The 22,085-nt window shown below is 37.3% G+C and overlaps 1 protein-coding gene across 2 annotated transcripts in view; it reads left to right on the top strand.

Annotated features, from left to right (window-relative positions):
• FBN2 (fibrillin 2) overlaps positions 1–22,085 on the top strand; it is a 191,639-nt gene that overhangs the window by 83,501 nt on the left and 86,053 nt on the right. For both annotated transcript variants that reach the window (XM_083819186.1, XM_083819185.1), the window contains 8 exons: positions 3,164–3,283; positions 3,829–3,954; positions 4,939–5,061; positions 6,112–6,234; positions 14,065–14,217; positions 15,049–15,102; positions 17,783–17,908; positions 20,607–20,732. In XM_083819186.1, coding sequence (XP_083675312.1) covers positions 3,164–3,283; positions 3,829–3,954; positions 4,939–5,061; positions 6,112–6,234; positions 14,065–14,217; positions 15,049–15,102; positions 17,783–17,908; positions 20,607–20,732 — 951 coding nt within the window. The remainder of the gene's footprint in view (positions 1–3,163; positions 3,284–3,828; positions 3,955–4,938; positions 5,062–6,111; positions 6,235–14,064; positions 14,218–15,048; positions 15,103–17,782; positions 17,909–20,606; positions 20,733–22,085) is intronic.

Here is a 22,085-nt window from a genome sequence, read left to right as displayed (position 1 = left end):
ACACTGGCTGCCTACTCCCCAGGCAATAAATTAAGAAGCCAGAATTTATTAAATATTTTTGTATAGAGTTAAAGAAAAGAAAAATCTTCTTTAAAAATTATCCTGTCAAATCAAAACATAATGCAGTTAAACACTGCCTTCTAACCTAAATGTGTATCATGTTTTTGTCATGACGGAACATTGCTTGATGCGGCATAAGGACTGTAAGTAGTCCTAAGTGATCTTACACTGAAAGATGGTCGTAATATCCCAAACTGATAGATGGCTAAAATATTACTACCTTTATTTCATTCTGTTTATAAAATCTCTGTGTAAAACAGTAGATACTTTAAAAGTGTCAGCAAGCACATTTCTGTGCTCTGCTGAGATTTGTATTTGCAAACTGACTATAATTCCTTATTGTAAATCTTGCAATGGATCTTCACACTCATCACTGTAAGTCTTAAGGGTGTTTTGGGAGTTCCATGCTGTCTCTTCTGACAAGTGTTACGGATGAAATACTGAAAAGAGGAGTTGTGTGATGCAAGTGGTGAAAGAGAAATATTCATCACTGAAGAGAGGCATGTTGGGAGATTGAACAAAACGGGTTAAATATCTCTGTCTCAGATGTTTCCTGTTTACACTGCTTGGATATGCACGCTTGCAATGCAAACTCAAAGCCAACGACTTCTTTATATTAACATATACTTGCTATTTCCCTCTTTTATGAACACCTTATAAAAATAAGAGCATCTTAAAATGCATATTTTATAGGGAAATCATCTGATGCACATGGCTTTTCAAGGATTTTCTAAGCTCAAGTCAGCTATTTCATAGAGGAATGTTGCATTCCTGCTGTAGAATTTATAAATTAATTTACAGTGAGATACATTGCTAGCATGAACATTTCTTTAACAGATGAAGCAAGTTGAAACCTGTAATAAAGTAAGTCATAAATGTCATTCTCTGTAGGAAAACTAAGCAAAATAGAGGAGCGCAATGTCTATTATTTTTAAGTTCCCCCATCCTCCCCTATACCAAAGAAAGATAAATATACTGTAAAGTATTTTAGATTAAGATATTTGACAAAACGGTAGTGTGAAAATGTGATTTAGATTTTGGCATTTTGTTGGTAGCTGGCGACTTCATTCTGATGGAATTACGTGCAGTCCTCCTGCATACTGGCTGAGCACTGAGAAAAAATACCCACTCAGGAGGAAGAGCATCTCAACATCTAGACGTTGTAGAGAAACATGAGGGCAGGAAGCTACTACAATAACATAGAAGTCTTTTGCCATGTAAAAAGCTGATGCACTTTATGTTATCTTCATTGTATTTAACATTCTGAATTTCTCTGTTCTTTATCTTGCTTCATTCTTGTGGTTTTACTGGAGTGGTGCTATCAGCTGCCGGTGCACGTGTGAATGAGCTAAATATGCATGAGAGGAGGTATTTGATTCTTCCATTTGCTTTGCCTTCATTCATTTAACTGTTTACCCCAAACAATCTGATTGTATCTAGGCATCAGGAGTGCTGTAAACAGACTCACTAAATTGTTGATTTGGGTGACCCCAGATCTCGTTGATATGTATGTTGATGGTATTGGTTTTAATGAGTATACCTTAACACGTTAAGTCCTGTGAAGTTCATGGTGTTGTTTATGGCTTAATTAGAACAAAACTAACTTTTTGCCATTTTTAGAATCAAGTCATTCATAGTCATTCATCAAGTCATCCAACACTTTCAAGAAGTATGTGTTGAGCATATAAATGAAAATATCTGCATTTAAATTTGATCTCTCATTTGATCCCATTATTTCCAAGATGTAATGAATGGAGTTTTAAAACTAAATCTGATAAAGAGTGATACAAATGATCAGCAAAGTTACCTATGTTTTTCCTGAATTTCTGATAGCTTACACTGCAAAATGCATGGTAAAACGATCATTGCTAAGAATTGTAGCTGTGACTTTGCTATGTGCCAGTTTCCTACAGCAGCTTACAGCCAGATAGGATGGTTACCCAGAACCCCCCAATAAGCATTGACTTTAAAACCTACCTGGATGAAGACGTGTAATTTCAGACGTACAGGGGAAATGGAGGGCATAGCTGGGGGAAACAAGGCACATCAGCAAAGGTCATTGATAGAGAAAGGAGGATTTAATCAAATGATCATTCAGTTTGTAACCTGTGAATTTAGTTGTAGCAGAGAAAAGCTGCTCAGATCAACCTTTGGTAGCTGTAGGAGATACTGCGACCCAGTGGTCCTGCCTGCAAGACCAGAGGACTGCACTTGCTCTGCTCCCAGGATCAGGGAGGGCAGGGAGCAAGCACCTCTGAGAACTTGCAGAGGGCTTTAGGGAATGTAAAGGGGAGGAATAATCAGTGCCTTTTTAGAGCTGGGAGTAGCTGTCTCAGACCAAAGTCACAGTTGACTCATAGGAAACCACTGGAGATCAAACTTGAGAAAGGTTCTTGAAGGGGATTAAAATTTTCAGAGCCCTGTGTCAAACAGGAGTTATTTCTGAGCAGTTACCTAACACTTAAAGCAGTTAAAGTGTATTTGTTTGCACCCAAATAACAAAAAACTTTGGGAAGGACAATAAGGTACATTATAGAAAAGAGCTAGATTAAATGCAGCACTACTCAAATGCAGACTGTGGTTGAGAAAGCAATGATGCATAAACAACTGAGATGTGGTGCACAGGCTATAGTCTCATTAAGAATCCCTCCTGCTGATGTGCAGCCCCTCCTCATGTTTCTGTAATAAACCTGTGACATAATGGGGGATTTTAGATGCCAAGATCCACTCCTTTTACAATGCCAGTTTTGATCTGTGTTGGTTTTATTCTGAAGAATGAGTGGTCATTCAGTTAAATGAAATTCTGTTGACTAAAGGGTTGTTTTAGTAGGTGATCCTGTGTCTCAAAATCCTAATATGTTATTTTTCTTTTGTCTTCTAAGATGCATACAAATGATGCAGTAACATTTTGTTTCTTGAAAATGTCTGCCTAGTTGTACTAAAATCAGCTCTATGATCTTATGAAAGTCATGATTTTGTATCAAGAGCAAGTTTTAAGTTTCAGCATTTGTCAGTTACTGTCTTTTTAACTTAGAAACTTCTAGACTTGGAAAAATGTTGTATATATGGTAAATTCACTAATGTTTCCCTGTACTGCCAACAGATGTTGATGAATGCACATCAAACCCATGCTCTAATGGAGACTGTGTCAACACACCTGGTTCATATTACTGCAAGTGCCACACGGGTTTCCAGAGGACTCCTACCAAGCAAGCTTGCATTGGTAAGAAAATTTGCTTTGTGTCTACTGATGTTGCAGAGGTTCTGACCCCTTCTATCAGATCCTATTGGAGTTCAAAGAATAGTTACTAGTGCAATTTCAGTAAATCCCGACAGATGTTGTATTAATTGGAACCCTAGTTCTGGGCCACTACTCCATTTATTGTGCTGTTCTATTATTCTGGAGTATCTGTTACTTGGCCAGCCCATTCTAACTGGGAATTTGACAAAAGATCATGAAATAGACTATTAGTACGACAGGTGTGTATTTGCGTATGGATGTAGATGAATGTGTAGGCAGTTTTATAGAGTTATTTATAATGTAACTGTTGAGCATAGCTGACATAGCATTTATTGTAAAAGTGTGAAAAATAAAACTTTTTATATCTCTAATGGAATGAGAATGAATTCTTAACCATTTTTGGATTTATTTCTTAAGTAATATTTAAATAAAATGGCAGCATTTTTCAAAGCAATAATTGTCACTATATAAATTTTATTTTATGGTAACTGATTGTATGATTTTTTTTTTTTTTTTTTTTGCCTTAGATATAGATGAGTGCATCCAGAATGGTGTTCTTTGTAAAAATGGCCGGTGTGTAAACACTGACGGAAGTTTCCAGTGTATTTGCAATGCTGGGTTCGAACTGACTACAGATGGAAAAAACTGTGTGGGTAAGATCTCTTCATATGTGTCAGGCATTGGCTTGGCAATACTAGAAATTGTACTTCATAGTGCTGTAGCACAGTGATGATTAAGAATTACCTTTTGTATGATAAGGCATGACCTGAGGTGAACTTACCGCCTCTGCAGTGAAATAGATATTGTATGGAACTGTATATTTTCAAAGAAAACTGGAGGTAAGTTTTGTTTTTGAAGCTACATTTCTCCACAGGATACCCAGGTAGCTCAGTGCCAGGAATAATATTTTTTCTTAAAGCTTCATAGTAAGTGCTTCGTATATCATAGAATCCCAGAATGGTTTGGGCTGGAAGGGACCTTAAAGACCATCTAATTCCAACCCCTCCACCATGGGCAGGGACACCTTCCACTAGACCAGGTTTCCCAAAGCCCCATCCAGCCTGGCCTCTAACGCTTCCAAGGATGGGGCATCCACAGCTTCTCTGGGCAACCTGTTGCAGTGCTTCACCACCCTTAAACAATTTCTTCCTTATATCTAATCCAAACTTACCCTCTTTTGTTTAAAGTCATTACCTCTTGTCCTATCACTACACTGCCTGACAGAGTCTCTCCATAGCTTTTCCGTAGGCAAGGAAAATTTCAGCACTGCTGAGGAAATAACTCTTTTTAATTTTGTCTATACTGTGTCAAAAAATCTTCCTAGATAAACAGCTAGTTGTAACAAGCTCTTAATTCGATCAGGTGACTGGAGCTTTTTATTCGTTCACATAAGAAAGTGTGATGCACCCTGTTCTTCCATACAATCTGCTGAAACACACAAAGTAACTGGTCACGATGGGGGAAAAGTTTACTGCTTTGTCTGTAGAGAGAAAGCTTTTCAGGTGCTTCATTAGAGTTACTGGGAGTATTTAATCTACAAGTGAAGGAATCTTTCTTATCATCTCTCCTGTTATTTACACTATGTCATTTTCTGGAGATGAAAGAATATAGGAAGTTTTCTTTGCAATATTTTGCAGACCATGACGAGTGTACCACTACAAACATGTGTTTAAATGGGATGTGCATAAATGAGGATGGGAGTTTTAAATGCATCTGCAAACCAGGATTTGTTCTGGCTCCAAATGGGCGTTACTGTACTGGTATGTAGAACTGTGGGTAACTCATTAAGACAATCTTGATTGAAAACAGTTTTTCCTGTATTCATTAAGAATGGTAATCTCATCACAGGGACTTAATATCATACCTTCCTAATTCATTATGGTAGATGTCTTAAGCTGCCTAAATATAAGTTTTTAAATTACAGAAAGAAAGAAAGAAATTATTTAGTATTGTTCAAATAGGACAGCAGGTGTTAAATCAGCTTTTGAAACGTCTTGAAGTCATCTTAAATGCAGCAAAATATGCAGACCCTTAATGAAATGGTAAAGTGAGTAGCAATATGGGAAGTTTACAAGGGTTAAAATATTTTACTTTGATAAACACAAATGTATGCTTTCCATACCACTATTCTGGCAATTCAGAATGCATAACATTTAAGACACCATATTTGGCATAGAGAATTATAAGCTTTTTAAAATGAGGTCATGGAAATATTGCATTAAACATTTTAAGAATGGAGTCTGATTTAATTTCAAGTAATGGAAGATACCTGTTACAGCCAGTAGAAATAGGTTTGGACTTATTTTTGACTTATTAAGTATTTTTAGGAGGTGCAAAATCATGCATATACATTAGCTATCTGCTTTGAAGTTAAACCTTTTATATTAGCTGTGTTTTTCTTAATATACATGCAGCCAGACTGTTCACTTGGAAATTGATGACCATTAAAATGTTCTTTGAAATTAAACTTTACTATCATAGAGATATTCTGTGAATAATGTTTCCTTAACCACACTTTAAAGCAAAGTTACAATATCATGAGATGGACAAAGAAGAAAATTTATTCCCAATTTTGTTTAATGTAGAATCTGAAATACTTTACCACTCCTTACAGTTTTTCTGACTTTTTAATGCACAGGTGGAATTTTGATTATTTAGTGTGATTCCAAGGTGAGACATTACTAGAAACAAAACAAGGATATATTAATGATTTATTCATTAATAAAGCCATTAGGTAATTCTAAAAATGTTAATTGTATACTTGTTCGAAAACAGCTAATATATTGTTGAATTGTGTTGCCTCCTGGTAGATATTGATGAATGTCAGACATCAGGAATATGCATGAATGGTCACTGTATAAATACTGAAGGATCCTTTCGGTGTGAATGTCCACCTGGCTTGGCTGTTGGGGTTGATGGTCGCGTGTGTGTAGGTAAGTGAGATTTTTCTTTATTGAAAAGTGGAATTATCGGGTGAAATTAAAGATATGCATTATGTAACATTCTGCTATGCAATGTTGACATCACCTATAGAATTAAAACAAACCAGAAAGGATTTTTTCTTAAATAAAACTGATGTCTTTGTCTTTTGTTCTGCTATGAGTTTGTGTTGATTTGTGTGCATATACGTATTCAGATTTATATTTAGTTGTGCATAATCCACTCCAAATCACTAAAGGAGGTACATCTCTTGATTGCAACACTGTTATTTTTGCACTCCTGTTTCCATGCCTTTCTTTAATTGGAAAACATTTTTATTCTCTCTGTACTATATTGTTAAAAAAGAAGCTCTAGCAAGAGAAATGGCAAAAACTAGATAGATAGTTTCTGTGAACTCAAGTATCATTATTACTGATTCTTAGGAAATCTTGCATTAATTTATCCAATATGCCTAACATTAAAAGACAAGAAGCTTGAAGCTGTGAAATCAGACTGGCACCACCTCTTGTTTACCTGTTATTCCTATAAATTAAACTTAATACTCAACTCTAGCCTTCCTGTCATCTCTTTTTTCTTGAGGAATACCCTTTTCTAGTCTGCTGATGAGTAAGCTTTTGTCACGTAATCTGAACTGCAGTCTCTTTATCTGTTCAAATATTATTAGTTGACAGTAAAGAGATTCTCCACCTTGCTGCATCAGGAACTCTACCATAGTGTCAGGGCTAGAGCTCTCCAGATGAAAAAAGAGCATTTTCAACCCAATGAAGAAAAAAGGGTAGAGGACAAGACATATTCAATCCATTGTTTTCTAGCGATTGCTGATAAAAAGGGTGGAGAACGTTATATATTTTACAGAAATCTGAGAGTGATGAGTCTGCCTGCACTAGGGACTGTGATACTGCAAAGTTTCTTAAACCAGTTTTGGCTAATCCACAGGAGATTCCATCTTCCCCTTCTTTCGTGTATCAGAACATCACCTTCACTGTATCTCCTAAACTTCTTCTCTCTAACTCATGAACATATCTATAATCAGGCATATTAATGAGCCAAGGCTCAGTAAGTAGATAGGTATGGTGTTAAGCTTCAGCAGGGGAATGTGCCTATAATGGGTCTTCCTTGAGTGAAAAGTGCACCACTGGTAGCAGCACAATGCATCAGCTTCTCGATTGGTACACACATGTCTTTGCTAGATGCTGCTGCTGCCATTGGAGCTGGTATTAGATCAGATTAAGTAATTTTGTCATGATGTTTGACAGGTTCATGCAGCAGTAAAGGCAGAGAGCACCATTGGCTTAGCTCTGCAATTGTTCCATAAATTAATAATTAATTTCTGCTGCTGGATACTTATATATCTTATCAGCATGAGTCCAGATAAAATGACTTCACCACAGAATTTGGAGTTTATCTCAACATAAAGGGATGTGAGATACTACATGCTTGTGTTACTAATATCCATTTCAAACAAAATTTTAAATTGGGCAGAAGTTCTTGAAAGTAAAATCTGGTACAAGCATTCATATCAAGTACCTCTGCTAACTGGCCCTTTCTGGTATCAATTCAGTTTTAAAAAAAAATGCATGTTTAAAGCTCGGAATGGCTTAATAAGTAGTCTAATAAAAAGCACTTTCTCAGTCCCTCAGTTGGATCCCAAATATTTGTTGTTTTTAAACAAATGAGAATTTTGTACATTTTAGCATACTAAAAAGTTTGAGCCAACAAATGCAAGGATTCTTCTCTAGCCAGGTTGTTTGTTTTCTTCCAGTTTATTAAATGTTTGGAGAAAAGCAGTGAAAATATAAAACAATGAGAAAAGGCTTGGTGTACTGTTTTCAATATATGAATTTCGCTGCTTAGTGGCACAGCAGCAAAACCAGATTTGAGTACAAGCTGTTCAGTACCCTTTTTGTGGTCCAAGTTGGCCTCATTTTCACCCTTGTCAGTGATACAGCTGCAAAGAATCAAGTCAGTGCTCAATTTGCTGTGTTCCCATTTACCTAAAGCTGCCACAGTTCTAGCAGCTAAAGGCTTCGCAAGTTGGCTATCACCTGTGAACAAAACTTTTTATTTTAAAATGTTCAGTTCCACATGTGACATATCCTTAAGGTTTACCATGAATGCTTAAATTTTCAACAGGAAATATCCTTAATGTGACAAAAATCCCAAGGCAGAATTGTGATTTATTTGGAAAATTCATTTTAAAAGGATGATGATGTTATTATTCCAGGCATAAAGTAAAATATGAGATCTCAAACAGCGCCTAACAAAAATGTCCTTATACATGACCTTCAGAATAGAATTTCAGAGCCAATCTGTAGTTCAGAATTTTGTGTGTGTCTGTGTGTATATATATATATTTACACAAGCTGTGTTAGCTACAGGAATTCTCTGGTTATTCTGTCATATACTACATGATAATAATAGTTTTCAGACACTCTGGCGGCTAGAAAAATATTCACACTAAGAGTATTCATAGTCTGAAAATTAGTAAGTTACATGTAGTTTCCTTTTAACAGTAATCCCACAAATGTTCCAGCCAATTATCAAAAATTGATAAATAAGTAAGGGTGTACAGTTCGGTTCTCTCACTTTTACTTTAAGCAGTATTTTACTTATGAATAGTAACATTAATTCTAGTGGGACTATTCATAGAATAAAGTGCTTTTTTATTTAATATTAATAAGTATGGCAGACTCAACTACAAAATATTATACAAGTTTGGGAAAAAAATTAAAACAAAGGAGAACAAATGCTTGGAAAAGGAACAGTTAGATAACTTCTCAGAGCCAAGGTAATATTTGCAGGCATTTCAGGTTTGGCTGTTCTTCTAACTGCAACTTCATGCTCAGATACCTCAGCTGGCTCTGTGTATATGCGTGTCATCTCAGAACTTGCAGTGACCTAAGGCTGTAGCTTTGTGCAGTGTTGTTTGTTCTTTACTGAGGTACTTTTTGTTATGATTCAGTCTGCATTTCACATCTCTGCCCACAGCTGTAGCCATCTAGGGCAAAGGAGCTAAGTTTTATTTCAGTCTGTTTAGGTATTTTGCAGAACCATGCCCCAAAGTGTCGGTTATGAGCACTGCATGATTTGGCCTTCTCTGACATTTGGATGGTTGCAGTGACTTTTACTGGGAATAGGTCAACCACTGGTCCACCAGACCTTGACCACAAATGTAGTGGTGATAACACCTGCAGGTGTTGAAATGCTTCATCACAAAATTTGAGTCTAGAAATGCCATCCTCCAGAAAACTGTGTAGTGAAAGCTCAGAAACAGATGTATAGTTAAGCCAATGCTAGGCTCTGATCCAGGGCATGAAAAAAAAATTATGCCTCTCTTTCCAGCCGTTTTGTCAATGTCCCCTTCCCTAGAGAGGGATTCCAGCCGCTTGTCTTCCTTGCCCAATAATTGTCGGCTACTGGCCCCATTATCCCAGCATCAGAGCATCCAGGTGACACTGTGTTCTCTTGGACAATGGGTGAAATCTTTTTGCATATCTCACAGCTCACCTAAGGATAAGGATTGGGTGTTTACGACCTCATTTATGGAATCTGCCTCTTCTTCCCCCGTTCTCATGGTGGCCCTGCTTCAGGATAGCCTGCATCATCCATTTCCCCCTTCCCCTTCTTAGTAGGAGTTTCTTTTCTTACTAAACGAGCTGACTTTCATATCCATTGCTTTGTCTTATGTATGCGGAAGACTGTTACTGGGGCATGTTGAGTACAAATGAGTACGAATACCAGATTAGTATCACCACTGGTAAATTTATCATATTGTAAACCAGTGTTATGCAGTACAACAAAATGAGATCCTTAAACAAGGCCCCAGAGATGATAAACAGCATGCCAGGGAACACATCTAGTGAGTAAGGTGTTATACAACTCTGAGAACAAACATAACTCCAAGAGCAAAAAATTCAAAATTGTGACCAGCAGCTATTAAACAGATATAATGCTTATAACTATTTTTTTTTAACATACTCCGGTCGAATTTGTCATTATGTTAACCCTTCGTGCCCCACATAGAGCACCAAAAGGATTGTTGTGGTTTAGCTTAGCAGATAGCTAAGCACCACATCTTACCATTTACTCACTACCCCACCCTAGTGGGATGGGGAAGAAAATCAGAAAAAAACAAAGGTAAAAGCTCATGTGCTGAGATAAAGACAGTTTAATAGAACAGAAAAGGAAGAGAAAATAATAATAATGATAAAGGAATAAACAAAATAAACAATGCACAATCCAATTGCTCACCACCCACTGACTGATGGCCAGCCAGTCCCTGAGCAGCATCCCCCACCAGTCCCCAGCCAGCTCCCTCACAGTTTTGCTGTTCAGCATGACACCAAATAGTATGGAATATCCCTTTGGCCAATCTAGGCCAGCTGTCCTGGTTGTGTCCCCTCCCAGTTTCTTGTGCACCCCCAGCCTTCCCACTGGCAGAGCAGTATGAAAAGCTGAAATATCCTTGACTATGCAAACACTGTTCAGCAACAACTAAAATATCAGTGTGTTATCAGCATTATTCTTACCCTAAATCCAAAACACAGCTGCTAGGAAGAAAAGTAATTCTGTTCCAACCGGAACCAGGACACCAACATTCTGAAATTAGTAGTCCAAGGTTGATCAAACTATACTTTGGGAGCAGCACAGGTCCATCAGTAAGGTTCATGGTCAGAACTCTTGGGACGTGGGTAACTTGAGCTTGGTGAGTTGCCTCAGGCAACTAATGAAAAGACACAGCGATGGCTGTCCTCATCCTCGCTATCAGCATGAGACAAACAGACTTGGGAGGACATTCTTTCTGACATAGTATTGCTGTTTAGGTTCATGAGGTATAAGCCTGGTTCTTTCTCCTGCACAGACTTTGTGAATCACTGGCTGTGTAGATAAGACTGTTTTCCTGTAATTAGCAAGGCAGTCCTACACAGGTTCCCTGCACTTCTTTAAAAACATTGTGCTATGTGAAAGAACACTTGCTCCCTGCAAGTGGGGAGTCATTCAGGGCAGGGCAGTCGTTCAGTACATTTGTAGCTTCCTCCAGCTGCTTCCCACCTTCACAGTTTTCAAGACCTTCTTACTGAGTATTTCTTCCACACTTACCAATCTTTTCTCCCCCTGCAATTTTCCACTGGTGCCATTTCCTCCCCTTGAAATTGCTTCTTCAATCTCTACCAGACACATAACTAGGAGAACAGTTTCAATTCTGTGAGAGGACAATAACTGAAACTCCTTTATTCGAGACAGAGCAAGGCAGTATGGCATCTAGACTTTTTAGAGGTGGAAGGAAAGTATTGATGAAGCTAATTATTCTGCAGGGTACTTAAGCAGCTTTTCTTGTACAATACCACTTATCATTGTCAAGCATAAAAATCTTTTCCTGCTGTCAAGTGCAAGCAAATTGTACTGGCTTCACCTAGATTCTTGGCAAGCAATAAGTCCTGTAATCTGGGCCACATTTAGCTGTGCTCCAGAACTGTATGTTCCATGGGAGACCAAAAGCAAGAGAAAACATTTATGTACAGGCTATGCCTTTTTGTAGGAGCCAGTTTACAGCAGTCAAAGAGCAGGCAGAATGCATAAAGAATTGCCAGTTCTTATTGGAATTGGCACAGGATATTCAACATCTACTTTCATGTAACTTTTCTTTGTTGTTCTGGGGACGCGTTTAAGCAGACATCTATCTGGATTCCCCCAGATTCTCCTCAGTTTAAGTGCGTCCAGACTCATGTCCAGACCATGGTGTATTGTAGTTTTACTGGGAGATCAACAGAGAATGTAATTAAGGCCTAGGCTGGCCTAGTCTGTAGATACCTGAAACAAAGGGTATTTGTGTAGTTCTAGCAAGGGTTTATAGAGATATAGGAATCAAAACTAAAGGCTATTTATTCTGTCTGTATCCTGCAGTTTTCAACTACACATTCAGATGGACTGTCCACTCGCGCTCTTGCTGGAAAATAGACAATATTATCCTATAAGCAAATGTATATATATGCAAAAGACATCTAACCCTGAAATGACAAAAAACAAAAACAAAAAAACCCACCCTCCAACCAACAACAGAAACAAAACAAAACACACAAAAAGCAGTCTAAGAGATATTCTTACAGTTCTTGGTTAAGTATAGCACAGCAGAAGTTGGTTATACCTGTAAAGTCAGGCTGAAGGACTGCCAAGGCATCTTATCGCTCTTCAGGGTTCAGTCATGATTTACATGAATAAATCAGCTGGAAGACTGTCAATGTACACACGGTGAAGAGAGTCCTATAGCTGTATGATTGTCCTGTATATTTTTTCTTCTGTCTTTTATGACATTATTTTCAAGGTTGGAGACCTTCCAGGTATTTTCTGTTTCTTTCTACAGTGAGTGGTGGTATGTCGCAGCCATCATTTCCAGCCCTCTCCCCAGAGCTGGAACTAATTTCCTTAGTGGCTTTTTAATCACAAACCTCCTGTAAATTCTCTTACTCAAGGAAATAGTGCTGCTTCCTCACATCCTTTAACCATGTGTGGACATTGCCCAATCACTTGTGCTAGCAAGGTAGTGTGACCTCTGATATCCTAGAGTTTATCCAGCACTGGTGCCAGATTGTGTATAATCCTATTAAGACCACCAATCTCATATATGTGATGGTCTGAACAACCTGCTGAAACAGCATTTCTGTTCACAGTTGGTACGTACAGTAAGAGGCTATGCTCTATTGGAAATAGGTAGCCTCCCAGGTTACCAGGCCCAGGCTGCTGGTGAGATTCCTACATGAGAAACCATTCCAAAAGTAAATGCAAGATCCGTGTCACCAGTTTATGGTTGCAGTCCTTCTCAATGGGAATGTTGAGGCATGACATGGAGATTAAAGACTATTCCGTGTTTCTTATTGAGATAGGTGTTGATAGATACATAAAGCTGCTCTCATGTGAAGGTCATCTTTGTTGGGTCCTGTGGAATTCTAAGTTAGCCCACAACTAACTAGTTAGTTTAGGTAGTTTTAAAGTGCTCTGGAGAATACTCGAAGAACTGTTTTGAGGATTGGTCTTGATGCCATCAGGATTATTGTATCAAAGCAATGCAGCTGGAGGCAATGTAACTGTTTTGAAGAACTAAATTTTTTAGCTCTGATTGAGATAGAATAGAATTGACTAGTTCAGTTGGATGGGACCTACAAAGATCATCAAGTTCAACTGCCTGAGCACTTCAGGGCTACCCAAAAGTTAAAGCATGTTATTAACATCATTATTCTAATGCTTCTTGAGCACAGACATGCATGGGGGCATCACTCATCTCACTTTGAAGCCTGTTCCAGTGTTTGACCACCCTCATACTAAAGAAATCTGTCCTAATGTCCCCCTGGCACCATTCCCCACCCGTCCTGTCATCAATTCCCAGGGAGCAGAGGCCAGCTCTTCACCTCTGCCCTTCCCCTCCTGAGGAAGTTGCAGAGAGCCATGAGGTCACCTGTTGGCCTCCTTTTTCCCAGACTGTACAATCCGAGTGTCCTCATCCTCTCCTCCTAGGACATGCCTTCCAGACCTTTTCGCAGATTTGTTGCCCCTTTTCTGGTTGCTTACAAGTACCTTAACATCCTTTTTCTATTGTGGAGCCCAGAACTGCACATGATGTTGAAGGTGAGGCCGCACCAACACTAAATACAGTGGAAGAATCACCTCTTTTGACTGGCTGGCTATGCTGTGTTTAATGCATCCCAAAATGCCTAGCACGTGCTGAGCCTACTGTCACCAGCACCCCCAGATGCCTTCCATAGATAATATACTTCCATTTCACTTAGAGCCTAAGGAAATAAATTATTTCTTTGCTTGCCCTTTCTTAGATACTCATATGCGTAGCACATGCTATGGAGGCATCAAAAAGGGAGCATGCGTTCGTCCGTTCCCTGGTGCTGTAACGAAGTCTGAATGTTGCTGTGCCAATCCTGACTATGGTTTTGGAGAGCCATGTCATCCCTGCCCTGCTCAAAATTCAGGTAAATTTTCACATTTAAAAAACAAAACAAAACTTGTCCAGGTTAGTTTGCTCATTTATTTCATGCATTTGAGAGAAATGAATAGTGTACTTAATATAAATGTACACTGAAAATGGTTTCTTCTCTAAAGAAAAACAAACTGTCTGGTATTCTGTGTCAGGTGTTTGTGTTTTTACGTACTGCAACATTTGAGGCAAACCTCCTTTCAGAGCTGGCCAGACTGTGACAAAATTCAAGATGAAGGAACATGAGTATGCTATGAACGAATCTGGGTCCCTGAATTTAATGATGCTTTAGAGAGAATAAGCAGATATCTCTGATAAATCTGTACATTTCATAGTTAAATCTAGTTTAAAAGTGCATCTCATATTCATTTGAGAAATATGTATTTTATAGGAATCAGTTCTCCAAACATACTTGGAGACTGATTAAAAAAAAAGTTCCTGAAAACAGAATTGAGATGATGGGTCTTGGATAGCAGACCCATTCAGTGTTGTTTTGTGAGACAGCAGAAATTTTAGAAGAAATGAAGAAATACTGGTATTATGGTTGAAAGCAATAGCTGAAGGAGACAGTATTGTCAAGACTATAATGAAGTAGCTTAAATGTTTCATTCTTGTTATCAAATTTCACTTTTGTATATATGGGAAAGTTCAGGGTGGAATGTAACAAGACATGTTTAGCTAACTTATATATAGATAGTTATTTCATATGAACATTGGCATTTTGTTACTTACACTGTAGAAAATTTATTTTGAGGATTAAAGATAGTAAAACACTGCAAATAACATTTTATTTTTATTTCTGACATCTCTTGCTTCAACTGAGTAGCTGAATTCCATGGTCTGTGTAGCAGTGGCATAGGTATTACTGTGGATGGACGAGGTATGTTGCACATTTTATTTAATGTATATGTTTGAAGGTAAAATAAAGATATGCTCAGAAGTAGATTTTTCTGTAACATGCTAGGGTTTGGGTATTTTTGCCTTAAGACTAATATTTTGCTTTTAATGTTTTTATTATTAAAATAGAATAATTAAATTAACCTTGGATCCTTAAACCTAGTAACAGCATACATAACTTTTAAAAACAGTACTACATTAGAGGAAATACTGTTTCTTTTCAGTACAGTAAGTGCATATGCATAGTTTTGTCTTTTCTATGAGCTCATTTCTTTAACGTCTTGCCAGACTTAAAAAAATGTGAAATCCACAGAGTTTGTACATTCTCTCAGTTTTCTTTTCAGTGAATTCTGCAAAGTCCATTTGGAGAGTCTCTAAATCTCATGGAGAAATAATGGCAGTGTACCATAATGCTGTTGTACAAATAACATCTTACTGTGAGAATTTGCATGTAGGGAGGTTATACATTCTTTTGGATACATGGAAAAAATCTAATTTCTTACTGAAAATGTAAAACTAATTATGGACTCCACCAACTGCAGGATAGACTATAATCTCTGGGATTCCATGTCTAATTAAATCCCTCTTTGTTTATGTTTCTAAAGAAAACTGTAGCATTTTCTGTATGTCTTGCATAGCAACCTTACAGGAAATTTTCTTGCTGCTGCTCCTACCACCATTTATGTCAAGGGAGCATGTTTGCCAGCTCTGTTTCATAAAGGAGAGAAATACTGATCCTGCAACCAATCACTGATAAAATTGTATTCTTTTCCTTGTTCTTTCTCATTATCAAGAGTGAGTGAGAATACATTTTATCAGTAAAGGTCTTGGCATATAAATTTTACCTTCAGTTGATTCATAGCTTGTTAATTAAACTGCAATCCATCACCACATACCTACTCCTTATACTTAGCTTGTGATTAAGAAGCCCAAAACCTTCATTTCTTTGTATGAGAGGAATACAGACAACGGTGAGAACAGAACTCATGCTATTGTGTTCAATATAAAAAGAAAAAGGAGGATTTAGATCATCTCAAAGCATTTACTTTGAGGAGTTGGAGATGATCATCCCTGTGGGTCACTTCCAACTCAGGATATTCTATAATACTGTTATTAACTTGATAAGGAGAGACAGAGTCATGAGATTTTGTGTTTTCTTTTTTTTTTTTTCCCACAAGATACAAACAAGCCCAATAAACTACACAAAACTTTATGCTTAAAAGAAAATGTGCAGCTGAAATATTACAGTAATTCATATTTTGTTATGAAAATTTCAGATGTCTCATAGCTTTCAGTTTAATCCAGCAAATATATTAGCAATAATAATCCAGCAAATTTAATAGCAAATTTTTTCAAAAAATATTTCTGAGTATAGGTAAATATCAGAGAATATCCTGATCTAAACTACACTGTGGTTGAAGAGGGAATGACCTTTATAAAAAGTTGAACAGTGCAAGTATAAAACAAGCTTTTTATGAAGTCACAGCTAGGCCAGCACCCCTACTGTTCTTTCCAGTGTTTGGAAAGGGAACTATTTAAAGTAATGGGCTTACCGTATGGGAAGAAATAACTTAATATTGAAAAAACTCTTTTCCGCAGAGGCAAAAAATATTAAAAATAGTCTGTTCCTGTTCTTATAGTTCATATGAATATTCTGGAATTTTCCAACTACAGCAGAAATTCTATATGGGACTGTAAATTTAGGGAATATATCTCATTCATCATCCTATTCTGTCCATCCAAGAGAAATTTTAAATTTCCAATGAATACTATAATTTCTGTAAGACTGAATATGCTGTGGTATTGACATATGCACTAGTCCTGTATTAGGAAAGGTATTTGTATCACCTAATAAATTATAACTTCTTACCTGGATCCTTAAACCACAGACACTAAGTGCACAGGCTAGATATTTTGCATCAAGGTATTCTTACAAACACATAGTCATTCTATTGATTTAGGTTGGAAAGGATGTCTGGAGGTCATCCAATCTAACCTTCTGCTCAGAGCAGGGCTAACTTCAAAGTTGAATCAGGTTTCTCAAGGACTTGCCCAGTTGTGTTTGGCAGATTTCCAAGGATGGAGTTCCCACAGCCTCTTCGGGCAGCTTGCTCTAATGCTTAACAACTCTCATGGGGAAGAAATTTTTCCCTAGAGTTCAATTAAAATTTCCCCAATTGTAATTCCTAAGAGTGTTGTCTCTTGCCTTTTTATTCTGTAACTCAGAGAAGAATCTTGCTCCATCTCCTCTGGAACCATCTATTAATTATCAGAGAACTGCTATCATATCTCCCTGTCACCTTCCCTCTTGCTGGCTAAACAAACCCATTTCCCTCCGCCACTTTCACGCATCATGTGCTCCACCCTTCTAATAGTCTTTGCAACCATTTCCTGGATACTCTCCAGTCCCTTGGTATGTCTTTATTGGACTGGGTGGCCTCAAACTGAATGCAGTATCCCATGTTTGGCCTCACTAGTGTCAAATAAAGAGGACTAATCACTTTGTTCAGCCTTCTGGCTGCATCCTTGCTATATCCTTGCTTTGAATGACAGCCCCAACCTCCACCAAGTCAGATGCTACCTCCAATTTGATGTTCATGTCTATAGCTCAGGTTTTTCATATGTTTCAGTGTCTGGTTGTTTTCTGTCTTATGTTAATACAGATATTAATGAGTGTGCATTGGATCCTGACATTTGCTCCAATGGAATTTGTGAAAACTTACGTGGCAGCTATCGTTGTAACTGTAACAGTGGCTATGAGCCTGATCCTTCTGGAAGGAACTGCGTGGGTAAGTTGCTCTATTTATTTATCACTGTTGAATAATTAATAACTACATTGATGATAATTTGAATTGTTAGAACTTAGATTACAAGGAAGACATCTACTTTTTACAACTACAATGAAAACACTAAAAATCTCTGTTGAGTCCATTTTTCTCAGCAACTGCATAGCCAATATTTTTACTGGTATCTTTTTCTGTTACTTGGTGTTGCTTTTTTTTTAATGGTATTTGTCTGGGATGTGTAGGCAGGAGATACTGTTGTAGATTAGGAGTTATTTTTCTCAAAAGTATGGATCAGTTTGTGTTATATTTTATTGTACAAGAGAATCTAAAATATGTCATTTTCAAGGCTGGATGATAAAATGACAATTGCTGAAGGTCATAATTTTGCCTAATAAAATGTAACAGATGGCTATCATTACCATAATGAATGATACCTGATGGCCTATGTATACAATTTTTGCAGTATGGAGGAATTTTTGATGTCCCTGAGTTACACAAGTACAGCAGAATGCATTGCTGAAATGCCTTGGCTTTTAGAAGAAAGCTGTGATCCACACTTACGATTTCCGAAGTCCTGCCTGAACAGTGGGCTGAAGTGTAACAGATAGTCTTTTGTTTTTCAAAATATTTCTTTTCAGTCACCACCAGAATCACAGGAGTGATTCAATTAAGAAACTTTTAGATTTAGTCACTTTTAGTTTGGCTTAGATTTATACCAGGCTGTCATTGCAATTTCTATATAGATTTTCTGGAAGTGTTTGGCAATACCCAACAGAAGATACCTACATTATACATTTCACATTCTGTCTAGTTAATTTTATTATTCATGGTCATGTATGATCAACAAAACACAACATTTTTGGTAGGGAAAACCTGGACTATTAAGTGTGATATAATTTTAAAACCGAACATTCCTACCTTTTGATGCAAAGCAAACATAAAATGGTAAATGTGTTTCTTTTCATCTGCTTGAATTAAGAAATTTTGCAGCTCGTTACTTTCTAAAGGCCCTAAATATGACCTTTTGGCAGGAAATGCAATCCTAAAAAAAAAAACTGACAGGTTTTTGTTCGTTTGTTTGTTTGGTTGGTTGGTTTTGAAATACTTCACATAATATTCTTTTCCAAATTGATTTCATGGCAAGGAGTATCACTTGTCTAGTTACACATGCAATTATGTAACTGCTGGCATAGATATCTGTTTGTTTAATTACATAAATTAAAATGCAGTGTATTCACTGTGAGGATGCTTTTATTCTTAGTTAAAGAGTTTTTGCACAAAGCAATTTAATTGTGAACACTCAAATAAAGAGCGGAAAAGTTTTAACTGATACAGATTAAGAGTTGTCAAGAAATAAAAATCCTCATCAGACAGAATGCAGTTAGCACTTCTGTCAGCATCAAGTGTTTTTTGGTGCATGAGCTATATTGTTCTTTGTTTCACAGTGCGTGTCACAACAGGTGACTGCCCAAATCTGTAGTTTAACAGCGACACTCTAAGGAAATAACATATTTATCACACTGCTAATTTGGGTTAGAAGATTATATGACAACAAGCTCAAAACTGAAGTCTATTGCTCTTGAAAGCGTCAAATTCCAAATCCATCCTTCTTTATGTAGTTAAAATTAGATGAGGTTAGATTAAGGACCAAGTAGCTGAGGAGCTTCTTTGTGGCTACAAAACTTAAATTTCAGATTTATCATCTGGGGAAATTAAGACTTTATTGTCTGAATCTTAACAGAATTTATAAGCATATGTTCAAAAATCTGATGTACTTGTCAAAGCAGTAGCCTTTAGATTGTAATTATACTGCTTTCTTATTATTTCTCTTTATCTATAACTTAAACTCTCTAAAAAAGATAGTTGATTGAAGGGAACAATTTCAGCTACAGCTTTAAGTTTGGGAAATGAAGCAGTGAAAATTCAGGAGACACCCTGAAGCAGGATAAAGCATCAGGTTTATCTTTCTATAAACTTAAGATTGTGGCATGTGGTGGGGATTATAGGAAAGTAATTTAAATTATGATTTTTTTACCTTTTCTTTTTAAAAATAATATGAAAATGAAGATGTTTGATTGTTTTGTGTTAGCAATATTTAGTTAGTCTAGAAGAAGTTCAGGCAATGATGTTAATTGATGAGTTTTTCTTATTCTGTATGCTTGGTGTCTTGTTCCTTTTTTTTTCCAAAAGTGGTGTGTATACACATTCTTAAGATGTCTACCATACATCTGTAAAATTTAGATTTTAACACATATATTAATTTAGTGGATAACAAATTCAGGTTTTGTTGCCCATAAAAGAGGATTTAGAATAGTAATCTATCACATCCTTATCTACATACATTAAAAAAAAAAAAAAAAAAGCTGTTTTCAAACCAAATAGACCTTAATAAAGTTGTAGTGGTAATAGTCATACAGTTGACAAAGCTCCCAAGGTCATTCCAGGAAAATGTAATTATCAATGAAAGACTAACTATGAACTGTTTATAAAGCCTGATACTGAAAAACTAAACGGAAAATAGAGTTTTTAGAAATAAGAATTAGATTTTTGAAAACAAGAATTGGGATTTTTTCTTAGTCATTGTAAATAACTGCACATCTGGCAACCTAATTGCTGCTGCAGAAAGCAAGAGGAACTAGCTGGGGAGACAAAGGTGTCTCGTGACATTTGCTCTTATTGGTATTAACTCGTCTTGTTACAGACATTGATGAATGTTCAGTGAATGGTCTGCTGTGTGATAACGGGCTCTGTCGAAACACCCCTGGAAGTTATAGCTGCACTTGTCCAAAGGGTTATGTGTTCAGCACCGAGACTGACACATGTGAAGGTGAGAAATCTGCAAGTGTGATTTTATTGCTTATTATATAACCTTGAAGCTAAATGATCAAAAAAGATTCAGTGATGACAAAAGCAAGATGAAAAGAAAGAACTAAGATACAGCATAAATCATTGCACTCCTCTTGGAATTTCTCTGCAGTGTTTTTTAAAGTGTTGGGTCTTGCTAGTGAATTTCTGTTCAAAGTAGTCAGTTCATTGTTCTATGAAAATATTTTCCTTTCTTTAGACAAGATATTTTGAAGTGGAAGTAAAGTCAAATGTATGCTTGCCTTTGATCACAGAGTGGGGAAATACAGTTTATCATTTAGCGAAATACATCAATTTTGATTACACAGTCTTCTTCGTTTTCTCTCTTCAGTCTATGTTGATAGTTAATTCTATATCAAATTCTGGTATTTGTGATGTTTTATGTGATGTTAATAGTTCCTGGATGTGTATATTAGTGGTTGATACTAAAATCGTCTTTTTTTTTTTTTCAGTACATAATTTATAATCAAAATTGCTTTTCTATATTACTAACGGACACAGATGCTAGAGCAATGAAAATGTTACGCTGCAGAAACTAAACACAGAATCACAGAATGGTTGGGATTGGAAGGGATCTTGTCCATCTCCCCCGCTCAGACAGGGCCACCCAGAGCAGGTTGCCCATGACGGTGTCCTGAGAGCTTTTGAAGACCTCTGAGGACAGAGCTTTCACGAGTTCTCTTGGCAACCTGTGCCAGTGCTTGGTCAGCTGCACAGTAAAACAGTGTTTCCTGATGTGCAGGAGGAACCTCCTGTGTTCCATTTGGTGCCCATTGCCTCTTGTCCTGCCACAAGGCACCATCAAAAAGAGCCTGGTTCCCTCCTCTTTGCACGCTCATATTGGGTAGGTTTTATGCACGTTGATAAGATCTCCCCTGAGGCCTCTCTTCTCTAGGCTGTATAGTCCCAGCTCTCTCAGCCTCTCCTCACAGAAGAGGTGCTTCAGTCCCTTCATCATCTTTGTGGTGCTTTATCATTTGTGAATGTACTGAGGGTGCACTCTACCCCATCGTCCAGATCATTAATGAAGATGTTGAACAGGATTGGACCCAGCGTTCACCCCTCAGGTACACAACAAGTTTCTGGCCTCCAACTACACTTTACTTTATAGATCATCAACCCCTGGACTTGACCATTTAGACAGTTTTTGATCTACCTCACCATCTGCCCATTCAGCCCATACATCAGCAGCTCCTCTGTGAGGATCTTATGGTGGCAGTGTCAAAGGCCTTTCTCAAGTCCAGGTAGACTATATCCAGTGTTCCCTCCTCATTCATCAGGCTCGTCTTTTCCTTAGAGAAGCTTATCAGTTTGG

This window comes from Anser anser, assembly GCF_964211835.1.
Source record: "Anser anser genome assembly, chromosome: Z".
Taxonomy (NCBI): Eukaryota; Metazoa; Chordata; class Aves; order Anseriformes; family Anatidae; genus Anser; species Anser anser.
This window is presented reverse-complemented; position numbering and strand designations above follow the sequence as displayed.